The sequence below is a fragment of the Mixophyes fleayi genome, chromosome 12 (genome assembly GCF_038048845.1).
Source record: "Mixophyes fleayi isolate aMixFle1 chromosome 12, aMixFle1.hap1, whole genome shotgun sequence".
Classification (NCBI taxonomy): Eukaryota; Metazoa; Chordata; class Amphibia; order Anura; family Limnodynastidae; genus Mixophyes; species Mixophyes fleayi.
In genome coordinates, this window is record NC_134413.1 from 35686302 (window position 1) to 35711590 (window position 25289).

Consider the following 25289-nt stretch of genomic DNA (forward strand, 5'->3'; position numbering starts at 1 on the left):
ACTAATTGTAAGCTGCTGCCAATCTTAGAGATGGTGTAATCTCTAATTCCGAATAATAGAAAAAAAAGCAGTCTATAACAACAGAATCTATGTATTTAAAAAAACATTAAAACACAAAATAAATTTAAATGTAACGTTAATGTGATCACAATAACCAGCTGTTATTACGAACAGAAATAACTATCTACTGTAATGTGTAGTATTAAATAACATATGTGCAATGCTGTATATAATAGAAACAATGTTGCCGATGTTTATCCACTATGTGTAACATTGTTAAAATTGCCCCTGCAGGGCAGGTTAAAACAACTCCATACTCTGGCAGACTTGGACCATGGAGGAGGTTTTTTTTTATGCACAATAAATGTATTTATTTATGTGTTAAAAAATGGATCAAAATCCAAGACTGGCTTTTTGATTGCAACTTTATCTAAACAAATCAGAAATTGTGCAGTTAATGCTATTTTACTTGCAATCAGCCATTAAATACGGCAGTTTATTCTAAAAAAAAATTCAATGACAAAACAGTTAAGCTTAGGTTTTGTGGAATTTTACCTTTGTTAAAGGCAGGTAGCTTTAAGGGGATACTAATAATCCCAACCAGGTCTTCTGTGGGCACCAGAGATCGGAGGATGGAGCGGATTCGTAGAGCTTCACCTTTACCAGCTTGGATCAACTATGGACACAACAGGAATCCAGCACTTAATGTGAGTGTACAGAGGTGCTTTCATTACACACAACACTTATAATTAAGCATAGATTACGTGAAAAAGTAATTGCAGCTTGTATTACTGCAAATACATTGTCTCTGCATACTGGAAAGTAAGGCTGTTTATGTGCCCTGCTTGTATTTATATAAATTAGCATAATCAAATAAAGGTTAAAGATAACTGCTGTTTAAAGTAAATTATAAATAACTAGCGGTTTTAAAGTGTGTATTTCAAATGTAACAAAGAACACACTAACTACACTAAAATGCATCAATATGTTCATTGTATCACCTTATTGTTCCATACAGTCTTTTGTATGTAATTTATGTGCAAGTGGCATTGTCTATATTTATAGTAATAGATTTGAACAGTTCAACAAGCCAATTTTTCAGCATTTGCTTTTCTAAACTAGTCTACTAAATGATCTGACTGGTTGTATCTTAATTTGTCACCTACATGGTTCTCTGGTGCACAGCGTCCCAGAAGGTCTATAAGTGCGGAATAGAAGGACATTATAGCGTTTCCCATGTGTACAATCTCTTCTTCTTCTTCATCTTCCTCGACCCTAAATGAATACAGAAGACAATAATAATATTATGTTTATAAACATATAGGCGCATAATGTGGGTTTTTCCAAAAGCAAAATGTTTCCAAAACCAGTATTTTAGAAAACGTCAGAAAGAAAGATTTATAAGCACCATACTTACACTTCCCTCTGATACACCTGAGAAGGGAGGTCCAGAGCAGGGTTCTCAGAAATGTTAATAGCCTCCTGCATTGCCGCAAGCAAACCATTTCCCCCCTCTCCTCTCAAGGAAGGCCCGAAACACTCAGGGCGTCGGATGAGTAGCTTCACTACCACACTGGCGTTCTCTTCGACACTCTCACCTGGAAAACAAATGACACAAAAGCAGCCCTTGGTTACCAGCCTAAGGTCTCAGGGGTCTCTAGTATTGTAACATCAGAAGCACATTTACGTGCAGGTGTATGTCCCCAAGGAAGAAGAATTCAGACTTCTGGAGATAATTGGGAGGAGAGTAGGCAGAGCAACTAGGTCTGATGTTTGAGCACAGCAGCTTCATTTCAGAGGTAATTGGGATACAAGATACTGGTGATACATGTCGTGCTGACAGGAAGCATACAGAATAGAACCCTGCACTTAGCATATATTCCGCACTACGATATGAAATCCACATTGCACAGTATTTATTTAATTATTTCAGAGCACTCTGCTATCTGAGGAAAGTATTCTGAAACATGTTTAATATTGATGTAGGAGCATGCAGGCTATTAAGAAATGACCACTAATTAATTCTAACACACATCAACTATAATGAAGTAGATTCATTATTTTGTGAATGTCACATTAACATCTCACACAGACTTCCATACCCCACTTTCTCTACTTAAATTATTCTCCTTATTTTGTCATTTAAAGGCTAGGCTTTTCCATTTTATTCATACATCTGTCTAAAAGGTGAATGAGAAATATTTATATATATGTATATAGACATACATATATATATGAGCCAGCCCTTGCTAGATGTAAGTCTCTATAGCTGGGAGGTAACCTATGGGATAGCCAAGGGTGGCTGAAGATTGAATACATCCTCACAGCCTACGTGACATCCTGCAGATAAGCCATTAAACCATTGGCTTCCGGTACGAGTACATCTATATTGGTGTGACCTGTTTTTCTACCTTCTGAATGCCATTTGGCCGTGTGTGACTCTCTAGTCTATGAGTTTTATTTATCCATCTCAGATATAGGCGATACCCACTTGGTGGGAAGCTCTCACTCATTTCTGGTGGTTTAGTTCTTTTTCTGGTTTGGTTCACCTGGCTCCATTGACTTGCCATATTACACTATTGTGCGCCTCCTCTCATTTACTTTTTTATATATATATATATATATATATATATATATATATACACATACATACATATACATATACATATACACACATATACACATACATACATCTCCATGGTTGTTCAGTGTATATGAACAGACCAGCACAGGCTTAGGAAAAAATATCAAAACATTTAATGAAGTATAAAATACATTACAGAGTAATACCTAATGAACATTTCAGTGTTCCACATCTTCATCAGGTACATTGTGTTTCCTTTGCATGGCAATTAACTTCAGAAGGTTCTGTCTGTTTTCATTTTACTTTTTAGAAGGGTATGTTCATTTGAAATGTCATGTGCTATACTTTGCACCTTCTTTGTCATGATTACTGTGCTACTTTTTGCACGAAAACATTTAAATATTCCTGTATAACTGTACAAAATCCATCTACCCACCTGGTTTTCCTAATTTTATCTAACATTAATGTCTATACTTACAGTTAACAAATACAGCAAAACGCAGGAATGACAGGTAACGTTCACCCTCTATGGGGTTCCATCCAATATCTGGGTATCCTTTGGCTATTAACATTGGACAACTCTGCAGCCCACAACCTGCCAAGTATGTCACAACCTGTTGGAAAACAGACATGTTTCTCACGTGAGATTCCAGAAGTTTACGATAGCAGCACAGAGAGGACATCAATGAATGGCAGATAAGCTCTCTAGTTGTTTTCTTAACAGAATAAATTCATCTGTTCAAATGCCTGGATCAACTCCTGCAGCTGACAAGTTTAGAAACTTAAAATATTCCTAACTTGGTGAAGGATTTTATCATCATATTTAGACCTGTCAAACGCAGACCAACACAGAAGAAATTTCCAATCCCAGAGGCACCATGTTTTGTAACATCTGCCCCATACTAATTCACTGCAAACTGTGGGGTGTACTACATTCAAATATGAGCATAGTCATATATATATATATACACATATATACACAAACACACAGTATATATAAGGTATTTGGCAATTTTTACATTTAATTTTCTTACAAGAATTCTCTGTAAAATAAAACTAATGCTTTTTCTTCATTGTTTACAAACAAACCTGGGTACAATTGCTGTCTTCAGAGGTCACCCAATTATTTGAGACCACCACCAAGTGTTTGAATTGATTTTAAAATAATTAACCATGATTGGCTGTTGTATTTCCAAAGGAGAGTTCCATTAAGAAGATCAAAGAACATTCAAAGCAAATGTGAGAAAAGGTTATTGAAAAGCACTGATTAAAAATATAATATTTTAAAAGACTTTTATTGTTAAAACACTGACAAATCCATCATAAAGAAATCTAGAGAATATGGCACAAGTGTGAAGCTGTCCAGAACAGACAGTCCTCCAAAACTGAACATCTGCCTGACAAGGGCAGTTGTTAGAGAGGCCATTGGTAACTGACAATGTTACAGTCCTGGATGGCAGAGATGAAGAAACTGTCCAGGGGACAATAGACGAGGCACCTCACAAAACTGCTCCTTATTGGAGAATGGCAAAAAGAAAGTCACTGTTAAAGAAACCTCACGTAAAATGTAGCCTAGAATTTGGCAGACAGCATGTGAGAGACCCTCATACTAGCGGAAGAAGATTCTTTGGTCCAACAAGTGAACTTTAGGCGCTAAGTTTGGCGCAAGACTAATACTGAGCATCATACAAAACACAGTAAATGTGCTTCTAATAAGTATTGAAACAAGGGGACTTTTACATACTTTACTACTCTAGGTTTTTTTACTTGTAATTAATAATAAAATGTTTAGAGTAGTTGTTTTCTTTCATTTGACAGTACAGAGTGCTTTGTGTTGATCAGTGGTAAGAATTAAGTAGTGTTCTCTGCAGAAAAGTGTATTAAAATGTATTATATGCCACTTTACTCATAAAGTCAGTGTTAACCTCTGTTTTAAGCCCACAGGCAATGTAAAGAGGCACATATGTGATCAGTAGCTGAGAGGGAGTGCTGGTCCTTCTATTAAGGTTAACGCTTTAAAAAAAAACAAAAAACAACCATCACAGGGAGTCTCACTGTTCAGAGTTAGGACCACTCTATTAGCAGGAGCTTATCATATATTTGCAAATGTGTGTAGCTAAGATTCCTAATTTTATGTACAAAAAGAACAGCAGCTATTTTTTTCCTTTTTTACTGCTTCACAGCGATGCAAAATAAATTACATATGCACCCTTTGCATCGCAACATGGTTTGGTTTGTTCACAGGCTCTGAACTCTAAATAATAAAAAAAAAAAAATTCTTATTTTATATAGTTGACAACATGTGACCAAACCTATTACAATGTGACTGTAGCAGTAATTAATTATAAAACCTACTGTAGACACTTGTGACAGCAGGTCTTTGTTTAAACACTTTTCACCAGTGTCAGTAGCAACCAGAATCTTACTTAATATGTATTATACATAACTACAATGCAACATTAAACTACAGGTCCTAAAATACATGCAATTTCCAAATGTTTATATGATTACAGTTAGTGACAGGAGTTAGTGACAGGATGAGAATTCATCAATTCTCCAATGATTTACAAATAATTACCTTTTCCAGATCTGGTTCCTGCAAAGCCAAAGCAAGCTCATTGTTATCCATTACAGATGCTGCAGCGACATCTAGAGGTGTGGAACCTCGCATAGATGGAGATGCTAGAGGAAGAAGTTTTACACAGTTTGTAATCCATAAGAAGGTGAATAGAGATATTAGAATTTAGAAGTGTTTGGCTTGCAGATGACAGACCATGTGAATTATGCCATTGTCTACATATTTAAAGCGTAAGAAATCTGTGTATCACTGAAATGAATAATAAAAATAAAAAAACGGCATTGTGTATAATTCATTATATATATATATATATATATATATATATATATTGTCGGGGTACCAAGGCTTGGCGCCCTCATTATCGATCTCTGATAACCTGATTTCCTATGTGGTATTTTGCTGTTAACAGGAGAGTGAAGAATAAAACACAAACGAGGTGTTGCAGTTTCAAAATCAGCTCTGAGGGTCCATACAAACTGATCCTTTATTTATACATAGTGACCAGCATTAACTGGTTAACAACAAGGACATATAAGGAAATCTCTTTAGCTCAGCAAATATACATATAAGCCCACATCCTCTGTTCAGCATTACATGCTTTTCCTGCCAGTTGCTTGCTTCAGTCTGGCATCTTGCTGCTGTCTTGTTCCATAGGAAGAATCTGTTTTTTTTCCTTCAAAGCGTAGTCCTATATATAGTTCGTTTTTAAGGCATTTACCATATATTTGTACATCTTAATAACTATCAATTATTTTATACTCTCACAATATATACACACCATGCTCTCATTCCATCCTCTACAGCAGTTGGCTACATTAGGAGCAGAGGTGAAACTAGCATTTTGTGGCACCAATGGTAGTTCCGCCAATGATTAGGAGGGAGATCGCTAAGCAGAGAGTGACTGACATCTTGGAGGGCATACTGTGCACAAATATGGATTGGTCAATTCAAACACTGGGGCAATACGAGTGATGTCACAGCAAAGCCACTAACTACAATCTTTATAACCAGCATTAAATATCACCCCACTCTCCTAAAAATGTGGGAGAAGTTTCAGTAGTCTGTAATGGAGTGGGTGGGAATGCTTTACTTCTTACAGACATGGTTTATATCTGATAATGTCATTTTTGAGGACACAATATACATGAACCACATGTCATTACCATTTGTGTGTGTATAGAAAAATGTCTTGTATGCTATGCAGATATTAAGAATGTGGGCTGAGAATACCTGTTAAGAAAGATGCAAGTGTAATTTACTTTTGGGCAAATTAATACTTGTGTCTTCTGACAAACATTACAAGTGTTCACTAAAACTATTTAACGGTTACTGAGATAGTGATCACTGTGGTTTGAAAGAACAGTTGATATAGGAGAATTGGACACAATGAGAACTATAAATTACTTGAAGTGTATCAGTCTATTTTCATTTTACTTGCACAACAAATGACTAAAGGAAAACTTTGTCATTAAGAATATACAATTAGTAAATACTTACCCAGACCAACACTACTGTTCTCCAACAAGTAACCAAGATGCTCGAACATGGCCTTTTGGTTTTGCCGACTAATTCTGCAAAAATAGCAGAGAAATCTGCAACAACTTGCCACCATCTTGGGGAAAGCAATTTGCTGTAAAAGAGCAGGTAAGACCCATCTTAAAATTCAAATTTCAAAATCAAATCTACATTTTAACAGGTAAGTAAGGGTGCTGATGTTATAAACCAAATTACCTGAGACTTATCTCCTCCTAGCACATTCACCATCACCTCCATAACAGTCTCATGCATCCCTAAGACTCGCATCAAGTTTGGATGTTGATAGAAGACTTTGTTGTTCATAATGTCACTAAAAAGGAGGAGAAAATAAATCAAAAGACACCTCAGGGATTCCAATTGGCCGATTTCGTCCAAACTGATCCGACACTGTATCATGTGTACGAGCACCTTCAAGAGCTCTAAATGTGTTCAATAGATGATTAGACTGAACAACAGATCATGTAATCTGGCCCTCAACATGCGGGGCCAGTATGGTCACAGATCTGGTTATTCAGTAATCAGACTGACCAATTGTATTACACAGAGATAAAAGAAACTCTGTGTGAAACTGTCACAATTCTTCAGTTGCAAAGATATACAGCAGCAAGATACGTAAAAACAGACAAATGACTAATTTTGAAATAAGTAACAGACATTTACTAAATATATTGGTGTTGTTGAATGTACAGAGTAATGTAGACATAGTTTTATGTTATTACACCTCAATTAGAGGGCCGTTTCGAGGGGGGAAACCACACAAGGCACTCACAGCAAGGGCTTGACCCAGTTCGATTTTTGACATAGATGAACCAGGCTATGCCTACAGCTGGGGGTCTAAGGAAGGGAGGGCTCATATTTAAGCTTTACCCTGGGAGACAGTTTATTAGGAAACTACCCTGATAAAGGTATTATGGAGAAAAGAAAGCAAATAATGGAGCTGAACTGAATGGTAAAGTTCCACAATCAGACTTACAAGCACCATCATAGAAACTAGGTGAAATAATTTTCTATACAGCAATTGGTTAATATTTTTATTAGGCCAATACAAAGGGGAAAAATATTTAGGGATACATTGTCTATAAAGATTGAGTCTGACTGTGTCCTCATGACTATAGCGATCACATACTAGATATGACTTTCACTAGAGTGCAATGTATACTTTTAACTTAGTAACTGTTGCAATTTATGCAAATGCAATCATCTCAGCAGTGTAGACCTCTCCATAGAAACCAGTGGAAACATCTCCACACAAAGTAAACAAAAAATTATATGTATAAAATGTTAGGTATATAATACTGCATCACACAGCATTAACTTTGTTTTTAATCAGTGGAAATAGTACTACAAAATATATACTTTTTAAGAGTAATAAAACATAAAAACCATACACATACTTTAGCTACAAGCTAATTTCAACTCACTCCCTGCTTTTATTTTCTTTGTGATCCCTCCCCCTTCCATGACAAGCTTAATTTACTATAACACACCAATCATAATTACCTTGTATTTGTGGTAAAGCGGTAACTGCTACTATAGTAGGCTCAGCACATCTACTGGCTATACTTTTAGCCTATAACAGAGAATCCATGTTCAGGCTCTCTCGCACTATCTGGCCACCAATAACGAATAGTAATGTGCAAAAACTTGTTTGCTATATTACAATGTGCTATCATAGCTTAGCAGTTTACTAGTAAATACATCTGGTAGTGGAGTGCAGGTTAGTCGGAACCCAGTGACACTATCAAAGTCTTATAAAACGTGCAGCCAGCACACAAGAGAAGTGCAATCTGCTGTAGTACTCAGTGCTGGACCGCTGATACTAGGTAAGTGTGGCAAGTTCTTATAGTAAAATAAGCTTGTGTGAAAAGGGGGAGAGGTACTGGACAGCATAAATAATAATATAGGGGTTTCTACATTGAGTTAAATAATTGGATTGTCTATGCCCTACTGCAACTTTGACTAAATATATTGCTTTATCTTCCTCTCATCATTGTGAGCCATGTCTTTAACAGTCAGAGCTGGATGTTTTCATTACCCTGGACACAAAGCTGCTTTCTGGACACATTGTAATGCAATGCAGAAAGACCAGTTAAACACATAATCATAGGGCAGAAAAGAATGGAAGGACATGTATTTACTAAACATTGCAGGAGCGCATGTACAATACTATAGGTTAAAGTTAACTGTAGGTAGTTAACCCACTTTAAATGGAAAGACACTTTAGCCATGATAAAAGAATAGCTATTTGATCACAATACCATACCCCAAACCATCAATCATGAGCAGCTCCTCTTCTTTGCCCATCCGCACACTTAGCAGGGAGCGTATCTGTCCCAAGGAGGACAAAAGGTTGATGGTGTCTTCCACAGAGGCAGCACTGATCGTATAGGTCTTCCGCATGGCCTGTAACAGCTCTCCAATACTGTCATATTGGCGGCGCAGGAGGCTGTACATGATACGCACAAGCTCTGGGTCTTGGATGTGGTCCTCTTGAGCCCATCGCACCATCGTTTGTGAGATGAGTTCTTTGAGTGTGGCTGGAGAGTAATGTAGGAGGAAATGGAAGCTGTGAAACTGTTCTGACAATGGTTAGATATAGAGTAGAGTTTTGTATCACCGCACTGACTATAAGATTTTACCCAATATTAATACACATATCCCTATAAATATCTCCTAAATAGGGTCTCTGGATTGGTGATTGGGGTGCAACCTTGAAACTTCAGGTGTAATCTGAACAAAAGGAGAAAAGGCAAAGTTTCTGAAATAAGGTGCACTAAATCTTCTAATTGATAATATCGATGATTGCCATCCTATAAAACATAACTTTTATTAGGTAGTAACTTAAAAGCGAAATATACTAAAATATAGCAATTAAAATCCCATGGATATAGATAAAAAGCTGGATACACTCAGTATAGTACCTATATAATCCCACTATAAGTTATATGGTACAGAGGTATAATAGTGTGATTAATATGAATAAGTCAGATAGTGGATAAAGAAACATACGCCATAATAAGCAATTGTTATGTCTCTAATATAATGCCTGTTAAATAACAGGCTATACAGGCTTGATAATGTCCAGCTAGCAGATAGAGGTTGAAACAAATATCCCAATTACCTCTTATATTAATCACAAACGCTGGTATGTAATCCCTTCTGACTAAATCCTGCCGATCAACAGTCATTTGATATGCAAACTACCCTGTAGCACACTCAATAGCGTAACATGAAAAGTATATCAGAAACGCTATTACAGAATAATTGTTGCTAGTATGCAATCCCTTCTGACTAGTTCCTGCCGATCTATAATTGGTTGATGTGCAGACTACCCTGCAGCACACTCAATAGCGCTGCATGGTAGATGTCTCAGAAGCGCTATCACAAAACGATAATAGCTGTTATGGGGAGTGTATTGCTAACTGCCTCCTAAGTTTCCCCTCTAACTCTGGGCTTATAGGGGTAGTTAAATAATCAGACTCCTCTTAGTACAAACATCAAGTGTTGCCAGCTAATACGCCTGGCATGGCGGATGGCTTAAACATACATTTGCAAATGTGTGCAACAAAGACTTTTGCATTTTTATCTACAGTAGAAATGGCAGATCTGTTGCTGGCTATAGCAGTCTGCTGGGGAAAAAATGTTGTGTGTATGTTCCTTGCAGGATAACCCCACCCTTTCAAGCACCTGTTATGGCCTATAAATTGATTTGAGCAGCTTCCACTTCTGTATTTGTCTGAGAGGCATGTTGGTGTCAGTAGCTGAGAGGGGGTACTGGCACTGAATTGCTGTTTGGAGGCTTCTGGGGTACCTCTTTGGTAAGTTGGCTCTCAATTTAAAAACACATATGTATGGCCCAAATATATGGGACTCTCATTGTTTAGAGTAGGACCATCCTATTAGCAAAAGCGCCTTGGCGTGGCGGATGGCTTAAACATACATTTGCAAATGTGTGTAACAAAGACTTTTGCATTTTTATCTACAGTAGAAATGGCAGATCTGTTGCTGGCTATAGCAGTGTGCTGGGGAAAAAATGTTGTGTGTATGTTCCAAACAACAAGTTTGCCTGTCCCTCAATTCAAACTCCACTGTAGTTGTTTCCAGTAACAAAGAAAATACTCAACCTTCAGTGACTAAAGACTTCCAGAAGGTTGGAAGGGGGAGCACAGCCCTTCCTTCCTGGGATACTGTGGTAATTTGGACGAGAGGACACGCAATGATGATGGTGTCCAAAGCAAGAACGTAACCCTCCTCACAATAGCTGGACAAGGGACTACTTAACCTACAGTTGAGAATGGGGACAGAGGAAGAGATAGGGGACATATCGGATGGGAGCAGATTGATGGAGTTGGTAAAGAAAAAATATCCCCCCATGTGGTTCTAAAGATACAAAGCTGCATTTAATTAGGTTTGGCTAGACCGATGTCAGATGAGGAGCAAGGCGACATGACATGCTTGGAGGGATAGTGTTGTATAAGCTATCAATGCAGCAATCAATATTGCACCGATGCTGGAAGATCAGAATGGCAAAATAGGCACCCACCTAGCGCTTGAAAGAGTCAGAGTTACCAAACTTATCATGTGATGTACTGAGATACCAGGCTCATTTTCTGTCACCTTTGTAATCACCACTTCTAAACATCCAATTACCCCCATGATGATCTGTTCTGTGTGCGCCAATTGTCCTGTGCATGTAGTTAAGACAATGTGAAGGATAGCATGTAGGGCACCTCCCCTGCATGCAGGCTCTTGAACCTGGTTCCTGCACTTCCAAGAAGATACAATTTTACCTCTCAGGAGACAAGTTGTCATGCTCCCAAGCACAGCTACATGCATTTGCAAATAAAATCACCATGTGTATATAAAGTTATTAGTAACTTTACCCTCCATTGAAGGAAACACTGATTGAAAAGTCAGTGCAAAAAAAACTCCAAAATGTAAACCTAACTTAACCCCAAACAATAAATTAAATTCTGACCATACTCCTAGTTAATCTTTTTACACACAGTGATTTTTATTTAAAATGACAGGCAGCTAAGCTCTAGAGCCTAGTTCAGTGGTTCCCAAACTTTCTCAGTTCGAGGCACCCTTAGGGTCTCCATAAATTTTTCAAGGCACCTCTAGGTCCAAATAATTACATGGTAGTCCCGATTTTTAAGTATTTGGGTCAAAATAACGTAATAAGTATTTTGGACAGGACAGAAATACTTATTTATTAATGGGGTGTGTGCGCCTGTTGTGTATCACACAACTTTTCAAACCTTGGAATAATCTTGGACACTGCCACCCTCATTTCTTGTTCAACATTAATTTTTGAACGGTACTTGCTTGTTATTACAACAACAAAACCGAAACTTCACACAGATATGTTGTTGCAAATGGAACTAGGATTCGCTGTGCTTTAGCACCTAGCATCAGATATTCATCTTTAATGGATATCCAAACTCTTCAAGTCCCATGCTGCTAAATTTTACTTTTAAAGACTTGTCACAGGAGGGCTCAATGAGTTTTTCTTCTAATGCCCCATCTGAAGTGAATTCAGATGGGGCATTAGCAGGGCTGCCAAGAAGAATTCAGGGCCCGGGTACAACAAATTCATGGGGCCCCCCTCATAGTGAAGTAAGCCCCAAAATTTTTTTGCGCCGCCTTACGGCGGCGCAAAAAAGATTAGGTATATGGTCATATATTCAGGGGCGTGGCTAGCCAAACGGCAGTGCAAAAATTTTGGGAGGTGCGGTCATGCATTTGGGGGCGTGGCAAACGTGCCATTGGGGCGTGGCTAACATAAAAACCACTAGGCTCTCAATTCGCCGGAGCGTCACATATGTTTAAGCACTCCTGACTTTCAGGACATCTACCACCACAGGGTAGTATACAAACAATGCAGTGTGTACACAAACAGTTCAGTCTTGGCCTACACCTTACATTGGACACAACATTCACCAAAAATTGGTATTGTCCCTACTAGAATCACAACATTTCACACACTGTGCTGCTCTCTCCTACCTGTTCTTCTCACTTTCTCCACCTGTGGCTGCTGCTTTCTTTAGTTGTGGCTTGTCCGGATCCAGAAATGTTGAAGGACCTATTTTGAAAAAAAAATGGCTACATTTAGAAAATTACAGCCAGCCCCAGCGTTAAATCAATAGCACCCACGATTAATAATTAGGCCTTCCTCCAGCTCCAATATTACAATAATGTGCCCCTTCATCATCGCCATGCCTTATGATCACACTGTGCCCTCCATGCTGTTTTTGCCCCCTTCATCTGGCTCCCCTTCATCAGACTATACTATGCTGCTCCCCCCCTTTTTCAATCCCACTGTGCCATGCCTCCCCCCCCCCTTTGTAACCCCACTGTGTCATGCTGCCCACCATTTTTTAACCCCACTGTGCCATGCTGACCCCTGTTTATTAACCCCACTGTGCCATACTGCCCCGTTTTTTAACCCATCTGTGCCCCTCTCATTTTTTCACCCCCTCTGTCATGCTGCTTTCCCATTTTTTAACCCCTCTGTGCTCCCCCCTCAATTTTTAACCCCTCTGACATGCTGCTTTCCCATTTTTTAACCCATCTGTGCCCCTCTCATTTTTTAACCCCTCTGACATGCTGCTTTCCCGTTTTTTTAACCCCTCTGTGCTCCCCCCTCAATTTTTAACCCCTCTGACATGCTGCTTTCCCATTTTTTAACCCCTCTGTGCCCCCACTCATTTTTTAACCCCTCTGACATGCTGCTTTCCCATTTTTTAACCCCTCTGTGCTCCCCCCTCAATTTTTAACCCCTCTGACATGCTGCTTTCCCATTTTTTAACCCATCTGTGCCCCTCTCATTTTTTAACCCCTCTGACATGCTGCTTTCCCGTTTTTTAACCCCTCTGTGCCCCCCTCGTTTTCCTCCCTTCACTTACCTTTTCTCCTCTCTTGGTCTTCTCTGCTGCTCTGTGCTCCATTGCTCCAGACTGACTGAATGCTGGGCATGACATGATGACATCACACCCAGCATTCAGACAGTCTGAATAGAGCACAGAGCAGCAGAGAGGAGGGATGCCGGCTCCGCGATCAGGTGAGTATGTTTTTTTTTTTTTTTAAACTAGCCTGCTCCCCCCACCAACGACCGAGCCCCCCCCCACCCCCCCCCCCGCCAAAAAAAAAAAAAAAGGAAAGGAAAAAAAACGTTTGGAAAAAAAAAAATAAAAAATTAAAAAAAATCAGCAGCGCAAGGGCCCGGGCCGGGCCCCCTGACATGCCGGGCCCGGGTAATTAGTACCCGCTCCCCCCCCCTCTCGGCGGCCCTGGGCATTAGTACTGAATGGGTCTTGAAGCCATACAAATTTCTCCATATTCTCTGGAAAATATTTTTCAAACCAGTCTCTGAGCTTTGTTAGGTACTGCTCAAAAACGGATTTAAGTTCATGTGTCAAGTAAACATCATTGAATGTAACAAACTGATGCAACAGGGGGAAACAGTCATCATCTTAACCATCTTCATTTAATTTTCTTTTCCATAGAAGCAGTTTTTTCCTAAAAGCTGATACGTTCTCAGAAAGTTTAAGAATGTGTGTGTTGCTTCCCTGTAGTGAGAGATTCAGTACATTCAGTTTGTCAAAGAGATCACACAGGTATGCTAATCTGGACAAAAAATCAGTATCCAAATAATTATTGGCACTCGTGTACTTCTTCCAGATAGGAGTAAAATTCCAGCCGTAATTCAAAGACACTGGAAAGTATAATGCCACGGGAGAGCCATCGCGAGCTAGAGTAATACAACAAAGATGTGCACTCAGAGCCCATATCCTTATTTTAATAAACCTTGCCTTTTGTGGCCGAGTTTTTATGAAGTTCACCACTTTCAACACGCTTTCCATGACTGCATTCAGTAGAGGACTCAGTTGCTTTGATGCAAGGGCTTCCCTGTGGATTATGCAGTGGGTCTACAGTGCATCAGGAGCTTTGGTTCTTATGAGTGCCTGCAATCCTCCATAACAGCCTGACATAGAGCGACCACCATCAGTACAGACACCAAAGCACTTTGTCCAGTCTAAGTTGTTTTCACTCATAAAAGTGTCAATGATCTGAAACAAGTCTTGTGCCTTTGTACCTGCAGTGATACTTTTACAAAAGGTCTTCCACAATATTATCAACATCAACAAAGCGTGTGTAACAAATCAAATGAGCATCCTTGTTACTGTCTGTTGCCTCATCTAGTGGTAGCCCGAATTCCTTCCCTTTCATTTTTTCAATCAACTGGTCATTCAGATCTTCAGCCATATGTTGGATTCTGCGACTCATGGTATTGTTGGATAAAGGTACCTTTGATTCCCAAACCATAATGGTGACCATATCCACTGCAGCCGGTAAAATCAGTTCTTTTGCAATGGTGTGAGGCTTTTTACACTTCACAACTCTATATGCCACCTTGTAAGATGCTAGCAAAGCATTGCTTGGTATGGATGCTTGTTTAAAAAATGTACCTTTTTGGTCTTTCAATTCTTTTAACGTTCTGGTGAAGTAATCGCGTGATTTATTAGCCATGTCAGGGTGATTGGTCTCTAAATGGCGTTTTAGTTTGCTTGGAATCATGCTTTCTGGCGACATTATTTTCAGGCATAATACAAACTGTGGCCGCTCTTCCTGGTTGACATCGACAGATGTAAATCCGAAGTCTAGGTAAGTATTGTCGTATCTGCGATGTTTCCTCTTTTTCACGACTTTGCCACTGGTGTGTGGTTCGCCATTCTTTTCTTTACTAGCGCGCTTCTTTCCAATGTTCAAAAATGTTTTCATTCTTTGTGCAAGAAAATAATTCTGTCCTGAAGCAATCACCAAAAATAATTATTAGTTCAAGTCAAATCCTTTGTAGCTCCTATATGAGAAGTAAAATTGCGTGTTCCCAGAAGCAACACCACACAAATAGCAGGAACAGTGCAGGATGACACCCCAGAATAATGTCTCCACAATATTGCTGTATATGTACAAAGTATATCACCTGCTGATGGCTCTCCTCCATCTGCAACAGTTACTGGTCAACTAAGTTAATGAGCCCCTGGTGATACCTACATAAACGAGCTCCTGGTGATACCTACATAAACGAGCGCCTGGCGATACCTACATTAACGAGCGCTTATCTCACTCAATACAAAAAAAACAGTGGCCTTATGTGTAAAAATGTATCTCAATCCCAAGCATTTCACTTAAAGGAGTGACAAGTTGTCCATAAAGCACCATAAAAAGTTATAGGAATGTTCAAGGAACAAGAATATATATTTTTTTTTAATTCAATGACTTTCGAAAAATATTTCAAAAACTATAACATTTCATAAAAAATATGCACATACAATCATATTGTGATATACATTTATAAGTAGAAGATATAGATAGTAATAGTTATTGGTAAAGGAAAAAAAATACATGTACAAAAAGGCTGTTTAAATAAATGCAGAGTATGTCCATCACACTGTGCCCCTTCATCATCACATGTGCCCCTTTATATAGTCCTCTGTGACCTGTGCCCCTTTATTTATGCCCCTCTGTGAGCTGTGCCCAATAATTTATAGCCCTCTGTGACCTGTGCCCATTAATTTATAGCCCTCTGACCTGTGCCCATTAATTTATAGCCCTCTGTGACCATTAATTTATAGCCCTCTGTTACCTGTGCCCATTCATTTATAGCCCTCTGTGAAATTGTGCCCATTCATTTATAGCCCTCTGTGCCCCTTTTATAAATAGTCAAATGTGACCTGTGCCCCTTTTCTAAATAGCTATCTGTGACCTCTGTGCCCCAAAGAGAATCAGTTCTCCTTGTTTTGCTCTGCCCCTTTCAACTTCCGTTTATCGTCTTACCTTTTACTTGCCCTTCTGTCTTCTGTTCTGCTTATTCTGTCTTCTTCCGTTGTTGTCCCTCGTTGCACTGCTCATCCCGACATGCAGTGCAACAGAGCAGGGAGGAGTTTTTTGTTTTTCTGGACGGCTGGCGACCAAGCGGAGGGAGGGTGGCAGGCAGAGAGGAGTGCTTGGCGCCCCCCCTACCTTGCCCACCCCGCTCACCACCGGCCTGGAGCACTCCTGTGACCTCGCCGCGGTCCCCAGTTTCGGAAAAGCTGGCCTAGTTGCTTGCCCCTTGAGAGGTAGGAATGCCTCCTGGTGCATTGGGCGCTAGTTTCATGCTCTGCATGCCGTCTTTCTAGTAAAATCAGTGTATATGTTGTATGTACATCTCCTCATAAACAGTGCACAAGGAGGTTTCAGGGGTAAATGCATTTGCCTTGTACTGCTCAGTAAGAATAAAGGTCTGTCTGTTCAATATGAGGGTAGTGTACGTCTGTGCAAGGAGGGTTGAGGTCTGTGAAAAGTGGCAGGCAGCGGGGTCTACATAATATGGTTAGCGGTGTGCTGTGCTTTGTGTAAAGCGGCTTTCCACTGAATCTGCATCAGAAGGTCTGTGGCTGTAAATTAAGATCTGTGCAATGAGTTGAGTGCAATGAAGCCCTTGATGGAATAATCATGAGGGCATACTGCTGGTATAATCATGAGCAGGGGCACTGAAGAGATTGTACGTAGGGCCCCAAGACTGCTATGGTGCTATTCTGGACTAGAGGTTAGTAAAAGTTGGCATTTTTAAGTCAAATGAATTTAAAGGAGACAATGTTAATTGACAATATAGCTAATCAAGGGCATGAATAATCAGTTTCACCTTAAATTGTCCCATGAGTAAAAATGGTATGTGTATATTCAATCACACAAATAAGTTTAAGCTTATGCCTGGGATTCTTCCTTTAAGTGTGGCTTCTATATTGAGTCACTGTAAATACATGATAGCTTGCAATATAGCCCAGTTTTTCATATATTACAGTATGTAGTACTGCCATGTCATGTTGTAGTGCTCCTAGTACCTCCTGCTGCAGATGTATATGTAACACACAATTTCTTTCCAAGTCAATCTCAAATAAACTGCAATGTATACATCCGCCACTAGATGTCAGTGTTATCCTTTCACATACTACAAAGTGTATGAGGATTTACACAAAACCTGAAATGTAACTAGATATATTAAGTATTCCTGAAAGGGTGATGACAGATATGATTCATGCATGTCTCAAATGTACAGCAAATCATTCAACATGCTAAGCACTGATAAAATTTGTAAATCTAGGTTTACACAGTGGTTTACCACCCTGGTGGTATATACCACCCTGCTTGTCTATGATTAGAATTGGTAATCTGACACAACTGACAGCCATAGTGGACCTATGATTTAAATGTGTCCACTATTTTTTATTTCATATTCTCCAAATGATAAGATGATGATCTATAAGTCTGCAGCACTAAAAGTTCACCATTTTACGAGGCTGTCTGACAAGGTCTGTTGCAGGGAATAGTGAAAAAAGCCCTAGCTGCAGTCACCAGAAAATATTGCTGCAGCCACTTTAATATTGTTCCTTAGCGATAGGAGCAGCATAAATATGATAATTTTGGTGAAATATGTGCTGAATACTGGTTATGTAGGTGCGCCATTACATTACACTGAAATGGAACCTGTATTGCCTCAGCTGAAATCTAGCCAGTATTGTGGGTATGGCAAGATAGGGAGCATGTGTGCTAAACGTGTCACAGGTTTTATTTTACATAAAGTCTATGCCATATCCTGCAATCTACAATGTAGCTACCAGGGCTGCACAGAAAAGTATTGTCAAAGAACCAGTGGCCAAGACAAATGTATTTTCACACACTGTTGATACATGCCAGTTGAAATATCCATCTTATACATGGAAGCAATTTCAATATATAACTATTTTTATACCAGGAGGCAACAGAAAGTTCACGATTTGCAGTTTATTTTATCTGTTGGCGGGATATTATTATTATTATTTTTAAATGTCTCGCAAATCCCCCCCTATATTACTTCCATGAGTTGAACAAACAAATAAACTTGCCTGCACAAAATAGGTCAGGTCTTTGTAGGTCCGCTTCCTATAGCCCAACTGAACACATTTTAAACAATGCAAATACCTGTATATTGGTTACGTGTTTAAAGACAATGAATTTGTGTGCTAGATTACAGTGTGTCCATATTTCAAGTACTATAAGGAGGGGCAAATTGGGCAGCACAGTGGCCTAGTGGTTAGCACTTGTGCTTCGCAGCACTGGGGTCATGAGTTCAATTCCCGACCATGGCCTTATCTGTGTGGAGTTTGTATGTTCTCCCTGTGTTTGCGTGGGTTTCCTCCAGGTGCTCCGGTTTCCTCCCACACTCCAAAAACATACTGGTAGGTTAATTGGCTGCTATCAAAAATTTACCCTAGTCTCTACCTGTCTGTCTGTATGTATATGTCTATGTGTGTGTCTATGTTAGGGAATTTAGACTGTAAGCTCCAATGGGGCAGGGACTGATGTGAATGAGTTCTCTGTACAGCGCTGCGGAATTAGTGGCGCTATATAAATAAATGATGATGATGATGATGATGATGATGATTATAGGCCTCACTGTGAGTTTTTACGGTTTCATTTTTTTTTAAACTAGGAAGGGGACAGCGGGTTGGGTACCTAGGGTCCTGATTTGGGATCCCAGACTTATAGGGGAATGGCCCCAACATTAGTGTGCTTCCTGGTGGCTGGCCTCTCTAGTCTGTCCTCTTCATCAAGGAATTGATGGGGGCATGAGGATATTTTAGGGATTGATGGGGGCATGAGCATATAGGGAACTGAGGGGTGCACAAGTGCATAGGGGAATTGATGTAGAGCACAAGGATATAGTGGGATGAGGATGTGGGTTTATTGATGGGAAGCATGAGAATACAGGGAAGTGATGTATGAGGGGCATGAATGCCCTCAGGATGGAGGACACGGGAGATGCTCACTCTCCATCACTTAGCACCTGGCTGGTGCTGGATCCCTACAACGCAGAAGCCAGAGGAGTCTGTCTTCCGCACCAGTCTGTAGGGCAGGTGTGTGTGTATTTTGTGTTTACAGGGCTAGGTGGGATATTAATGGAATGTGGCTGTAATACTGTAATGTGGGTAGCAATTAAAGTAATGGGGTTTGGTGGAAGCCTTTAATATTGTAGGAGCTCTTAATGCACTGTGGAGTTTCTGTATTAAATGTGAGGGCTAAAAAGATAATGGCAGAGCACAAAAGGGGAAACATGCCTATTTATTAAATGTTAATGCTATTATTTTAATGTATTGGCTGAATGAACTTATTCTAGAATATGACAATATTCCTGTCCAGAGGACTCTGTACTTATAGCCTATGCTCACACTTCCTGCCCCTTCAGCTGTCAAGCTAAGGGCTAATATTACCGTGACATTTCTGAAATCAATGCAGGTGACAAGTTCAAGGAAAGTTGTCTGGTTGGAAAGTGTGGGGACATGGAAAGGAGACAAATTTTCATCATGTCCATCATGCTAAAGAGCTGGCATCTCTGATAGTAAAGATTTACTACTGCCTACAGATATCTCTTCAGTATTAATATCCAATAGAATTTTGCTTAGATCAGCCCACACCCTAGAGTAAAAAATGATTGTGAGCATTTCAATTATGTAGCCAAACATATATGCAGAGCACAAGGCATTCAAATCATCTCCCTGTACAGATGCTTCAGGGGGATCAACAGGTGGTAGTATCTTCTCCGCAGCTATAAACAAGTAGTTATTTTTTCACACGAATGTCTTGCGTTATTGAAATCTGAAGCCTCAAGCTGACCTAAAATTAGTGCTGGTAGCTGACTCCTGATTACAATCTGTGAAAGGCCGAAGTTGGAAAGGCTTTCTGTCACGCTAATAAGCTGCTATGATTTTTATTTTAGTTTACCTTACGATATTAGCAGAGATTATTAAGGATTAACCTCCAGTGTCAGTTGTCTTCTGCACCCACCTAATCTAGGGACACATCGCCAACAACCTCAGGTGTCAGGAGATGTTATGTCAAGGAGCTTAGACCACTATAAACACCTTCCCTTACACCATTAACCCTTTTTGCATATTATAGCTGCCACGCTTCTAGCACCTGTTCCTGTGTCAATCCCCATTCATGGTTAGTCATCCTTTCCTGTACTGATCATTATTCCTACACCTGTAACGTACTAGGAGATTTCTCCTCCTCCTCTGCTGGATCCTGTTCTTCTGTCTTTGGCCGGCCTTTAATTTTGTATACCAGTTTTCGAAGCCGACCAGTCCATGATGTATCTTCCTTCTCCTCCTCTTCTTCTTCAAGTGGTATGCCTTTATCAGATAAAGTACAATATATTACAACCCAGTAATATAACAAGTGGTATGCCTTTATCAGGTAAAGTACAATATATTACATCCCAGTAATATAACAAGTGGTATGCCTTTATCAGGTAAAGTACAATATGTTACATCCCAGTAATATAACAAGTGGTATGCCTTTATCAGGTAAAGTACAATATATTACATCCCAGTAATATAACAAGTGGTATGCCTTTATCAGGTAAAGTACAATATATTACAACCCAGTAATATAACAAGTGGTATGCCTTTATCAGGTAAAGTACAATATGTTACATCCCAGTAATATAACAAGTGACATGAATACATTTTTAAATTCACGTAAATAGTGTGTGTATAAAGGGAGTCTATCTGTAATGTTGTTCATTTCTCATTTGGAACACTTGTCTATAGTACAGGATGCTGTACCTTATATATAAGCACTCAGTCTGTGGCCAGTATAATGACAATAAATTGCTAAGTGATCTTGAAAATATTTATAATTTAATGTAGGGGGTAAATGTATTAAGCTCCGGGTTCTTCAACACCCGCGAGTTCAGCGTCTTCGGCGTTTAAATTTAAAGTGGCGCTGCCTTGTGAAGGGAAACTTCCCTTTACAAGGCAGCGCCGCTTTAAATTTAAGCGCTGAAGATGCCGAACTCGCGGGTGTTATAGAACCCGGAGCTTAATACATTTACCCCTAGGTGTTCATTATATTACTAGAATATATAGAAAGGTGTAAAGTAATTTAGATTACTAGCCAGGAGTGCTCTCTTTTTATAAGTAGAAAAAAAAAGGCCAGTGATTAAGCAGCAAAATACAGACATATATTCAACTAGTAAGAATCGTTCAATACACTGAGTATATAAATATAGTGAATAAATAGTTTTAATAGGCTATGTAGAGAACTATTTGCTTTAGTGCATCGATACCTGGCAGTTCCCATGATTAAGTCTCTCTGGGCGAAACGTACGTCGTAAGTCGGGCCGGACGTCACGTTAGGTGATGTCAGACCCGGAAGTAGTAGGGACTGCTTGCGGTGTTCGGCCGCTAGTTAACATGTTTTGTTACTTGCTCCAGTCTATTACTATAGCACAACTCTGTCTAGTTACCAAGAGACAAATATTATATATATATATATTAAGATAAGCCGCATGCGACCTATTACTATTAGGCAGGCAATCTGCATACTACTGCCCTTTTGATACACAGGGAAGATAAGAAATTATATATTACTAATATGGCTGCACACTGTCAACCACTACTGGATTATATAGATAACTGACATAGCATAAAGATCTGTGTTCCTGATTGGGAATAGATATATGATACCAATGAGGGATATCAAGAAATAAATAAAATAGTACACACCTATCAGTAAAACAATTATGCTATTAACAATCCTTATGTAACAGACACAATTAAAGGACCCAGAAACTGCTGTCTCAGACCAATATATGGGCATTTTCTTATGTCTCATGACAAATGGATTACAGAAGATTAATAAAAGGACATAAGAATGTCCATACGGCTCATGTTAGAGAATTATAGAAAGATGAAGCAAGCAAACACGATTATATAGAGATGTAAATAAGGAATACTATGGTCTTTGTCTGCACTGGTTTTGAAAGACATATTATTCATCCTTGGATGCAAATTATTATTATTATTATTATTATTATGAACTTTTATTTATAAGGTGCCACTAGGTATCCGTAGCGCCGTACAAGGACAGACAGAAACACGATACAGGGTGAGACAGCACGGTACAGATAACAAAAAAGCACAGTAACTCGGAAGCTCAATGTACAGCTAGATGGGAGGTGAGAGCACCCAGCGGGGTAGCTAGAGGGGTAGAGGGGCAGAAGGACCTCACGGAGGAGCTGGAGAGCAGAGTTAAGGTGGTGGAGAACAGGAGGAGAGGAGGCACTGCTCGAAGGAGCGTACAATCTAAGGGGAAGGTAGGACGGACAGAGACGCAAGGGTAGGAGGAGGAAGGGGGAGAACGGAGGCAGAGACGGAGAGGGGGGAGAGGAGAATGACGAGGAGGGAGGTAGGAGGAGGGCAGGATAGGGAGGGCGATAGGTGGGAGGCTGGAAGGAGGTCAGTTAGGTGGGGGACTGGAAGGCTTTAAGGAAGAGGTAGGTTTTTAAGTCCCGTTTGAAGCTGGACAAGTTGGGGGATGTTCTAATGGAGCGGGGGAGCTGGGTCCAGTGGAGGGGGGCAGCGCGGGAGAAGTCTTGGATGCGAGTATGGGAGGAGGTAACCAGGGGGCAAGAGAGGCGACGGTCATAAGACGAACGCAGAGGGCGGAATGGAGCGTGGATGGAAATGAGGTTGGAGATGTAGGGAGCAGTGGAGTTGGAGAGGGCCTTGAAAGTAAGTGTGAGGAGCTTGAACACTATTCTGTAGGGGAAGGGGAGCCAGTGAAGGGATTGGTATAGGTGGGAGACAGAAGAGGAGCGGCGAGAAAGGAAAATGAGCCAAGTGGCTGCATTGAGTACAGAGCGAAGGGAAGCGAGATGAGTGCGGGGGAGGCCGATAAGGAGGAGGTTGCAGTAGTCCAAGCGGGAGATAATAAGAGAGTGGACAAGAGCCTTAGTGGCATCTTGGGAGAGGAAGGGCTGAATGCGTGCAATATTACGCAGCTGGAAGCGGCAGGATTTAGCGAGAGAAAGAATGTGAGGGGCAAAGGAGAGAGAGGAGTCAAGGATTAAACCGAGGCAGCGAAGTTGAGGAACAGGGGAAATAGAGGAGTTGAGAACAGTGATAGAAAGGTCGGAAGGGGAGGGGGAATGAGCGGGAGGAAAGACAATAAGTTCGGTTTTAGCGAGATTAAGTTTGAGGAATCTAGAGGACATCCAGGAGGAGATGGCAGAAAGGGAGGCGGACACCCTAGACAGAGGGAGGGAGAGAGATCGGGAGAGGAAAGGTAGTTAGGTGTCATCGGCATAAAGGTGGTACTGAAGACCAAAGGAGCTGATGAGTTTCCCCAGGGAAGAGGTGTAAAGAGAGAACAGTAGGGGTCCGAGAACAGAGCCTTGGGGGACCCCTACTGGAAGTGAAGAGGGGGGGGGGGAGATCAAGAGGTGGAGACAGAGAAGGAACGGTCAGCAAGGTAGGAGGTGAACCATGACAGGACCGGGCCGGAGAGGCCAAAGGATTGAAGGGTGAGGAGCAGAAGCGGGTGGTCAACGGTGTCGAAGGCTGCTGAGAGATCCAAGAGAATGAGAAGGGAGAACTGGCCCCTAGCTTTCGCAGAGAGGAGATCATTAGTGACTATGGCCAGGGCAGTTTCAGTAGAGTGGAGGGGGCGGAAGCCGGATTGGAGAGGGTCAAGGAGGGAGTGGTCAGAGAGGTAGGTGGAGAGGCGGCTGCAGACAAGTCTCAAGTAATTTGGAGGCAAAGGGGAGAAGAGAGATGGGCCGATAGTTAGAGAGAGAGGTGGGTTCAAGGTTAGGTTTCTTAAGAATGGGGGATACAAGAGCGTGTTTGAAGGAGGAGGGGAAGATGCCGGTGGAGAGGGAGAGATTAAAGAGGTGGGCGAGGTGGGAGCAGGTGGCGGGTGAAAGGGAGCGAAGGAGGTGGGAGGGGATGGGGTCCAGAGGACAGGAAGACGGAGGGGAGGATGAAATAAGAGAGTGGACTTCTTCGCCCGTAGTGGGGCGGAAGGAGAAGAGGGAGTGGTGGCTGGAGGGGGAGGGAGGAAGAGTGGGGGGGGGGGCAGGCGGAAGAGGGGTGGATGAGATTTCGAGTTGGATGGCCTTGATTTTAGAGGAGAAGAAGGAGGCAAAGCCAGTGGCAGTGAGGGAGGAGGGGAGAGGAGGGGGGGGACAGGAGAGTGTTGAAGGTGGCGAAGAGGCGGCGGGGGTTGGAGGACTGGGAGGAGATGAGGGATTTAAAGAAAGATTGTCTGGCTAGAGAGGGCGGAGCTATAGGAAGAGAGGTTGAACTTAAAATGGAGAATAAGAGCCTATGTACACAGTCATGAAAGGCTACAATATTATGCAGTAAATACAAAAAGCTCTAATTGGTCCTAGTTATGTGAGGCTCATTATCTAGAGGTCCAAAATACGGGGCATTAAGTACTTATGATCAGTCCCACCACAGGGTCTATCTTGTTATTTTAATGACTCTTTTCTTATTTCAACACTTTATTTTTAAAATTCGCCTATTCTTTTCTGATTGAGAATTGACATTTTAATAATACTCAATAAAGTTTTATTTTAATTGTTTGTGGCAACCAATTGAGACCTGGGGGTAAATGCATGAATCTCCGGATTCTTCATCTCCGGTGTGTTCAGCCTCTTCAGCACTTAAATTTAAAGCGGCGCTGCATTGTAAAGGGGAACTTCCCTTTACAATGCAG

The 25289-nt window shown here is 40.7% G+C and overlaps 1 protein-coding gene across 1 annotated transcript in view; it reads right to left on the reverse strand.

Moving 5' to 3' along the window:
• RYR3 (ryanodine receptor 3) overlaps positions 1-25289 on the reverse strand; it is a 467844-nt gene that overhangs the window by 217306 nt on the left and 225249 nt on the right. Inside the window, exons 39-47 of the mRNA XM_075193561.1 lie at positions 20777-20914; positions 8962-9235; positions 6894-7008; positions 6660-6792; positions 5163-5266; positions 3063-3198; positions 1418-1598; positions 1167-1275; positions 556-676 (exon numbers count right to left, since the gene is read on the reverse strand). Of these exons, the coding sequence (XP_075049662.1) occupies positions 556-676; positions 1167-1275; positions 1418-1598; positions 3063-3198; positions 5163-5266; positions 6660-6792; positions 6894-7008; positions 8962-9235; positions 20777-20914 (1311 nt within the window). The remainder of the gene's footprint in view (positions 1-555; positions 677-1166; positions 1276-1417; positions 1599-3062; positions 3199-5162; positions 5267-6659; positions 6793-6893; positions 7009-8961; positions 9236-20776; positions 20915-25289) is intronic.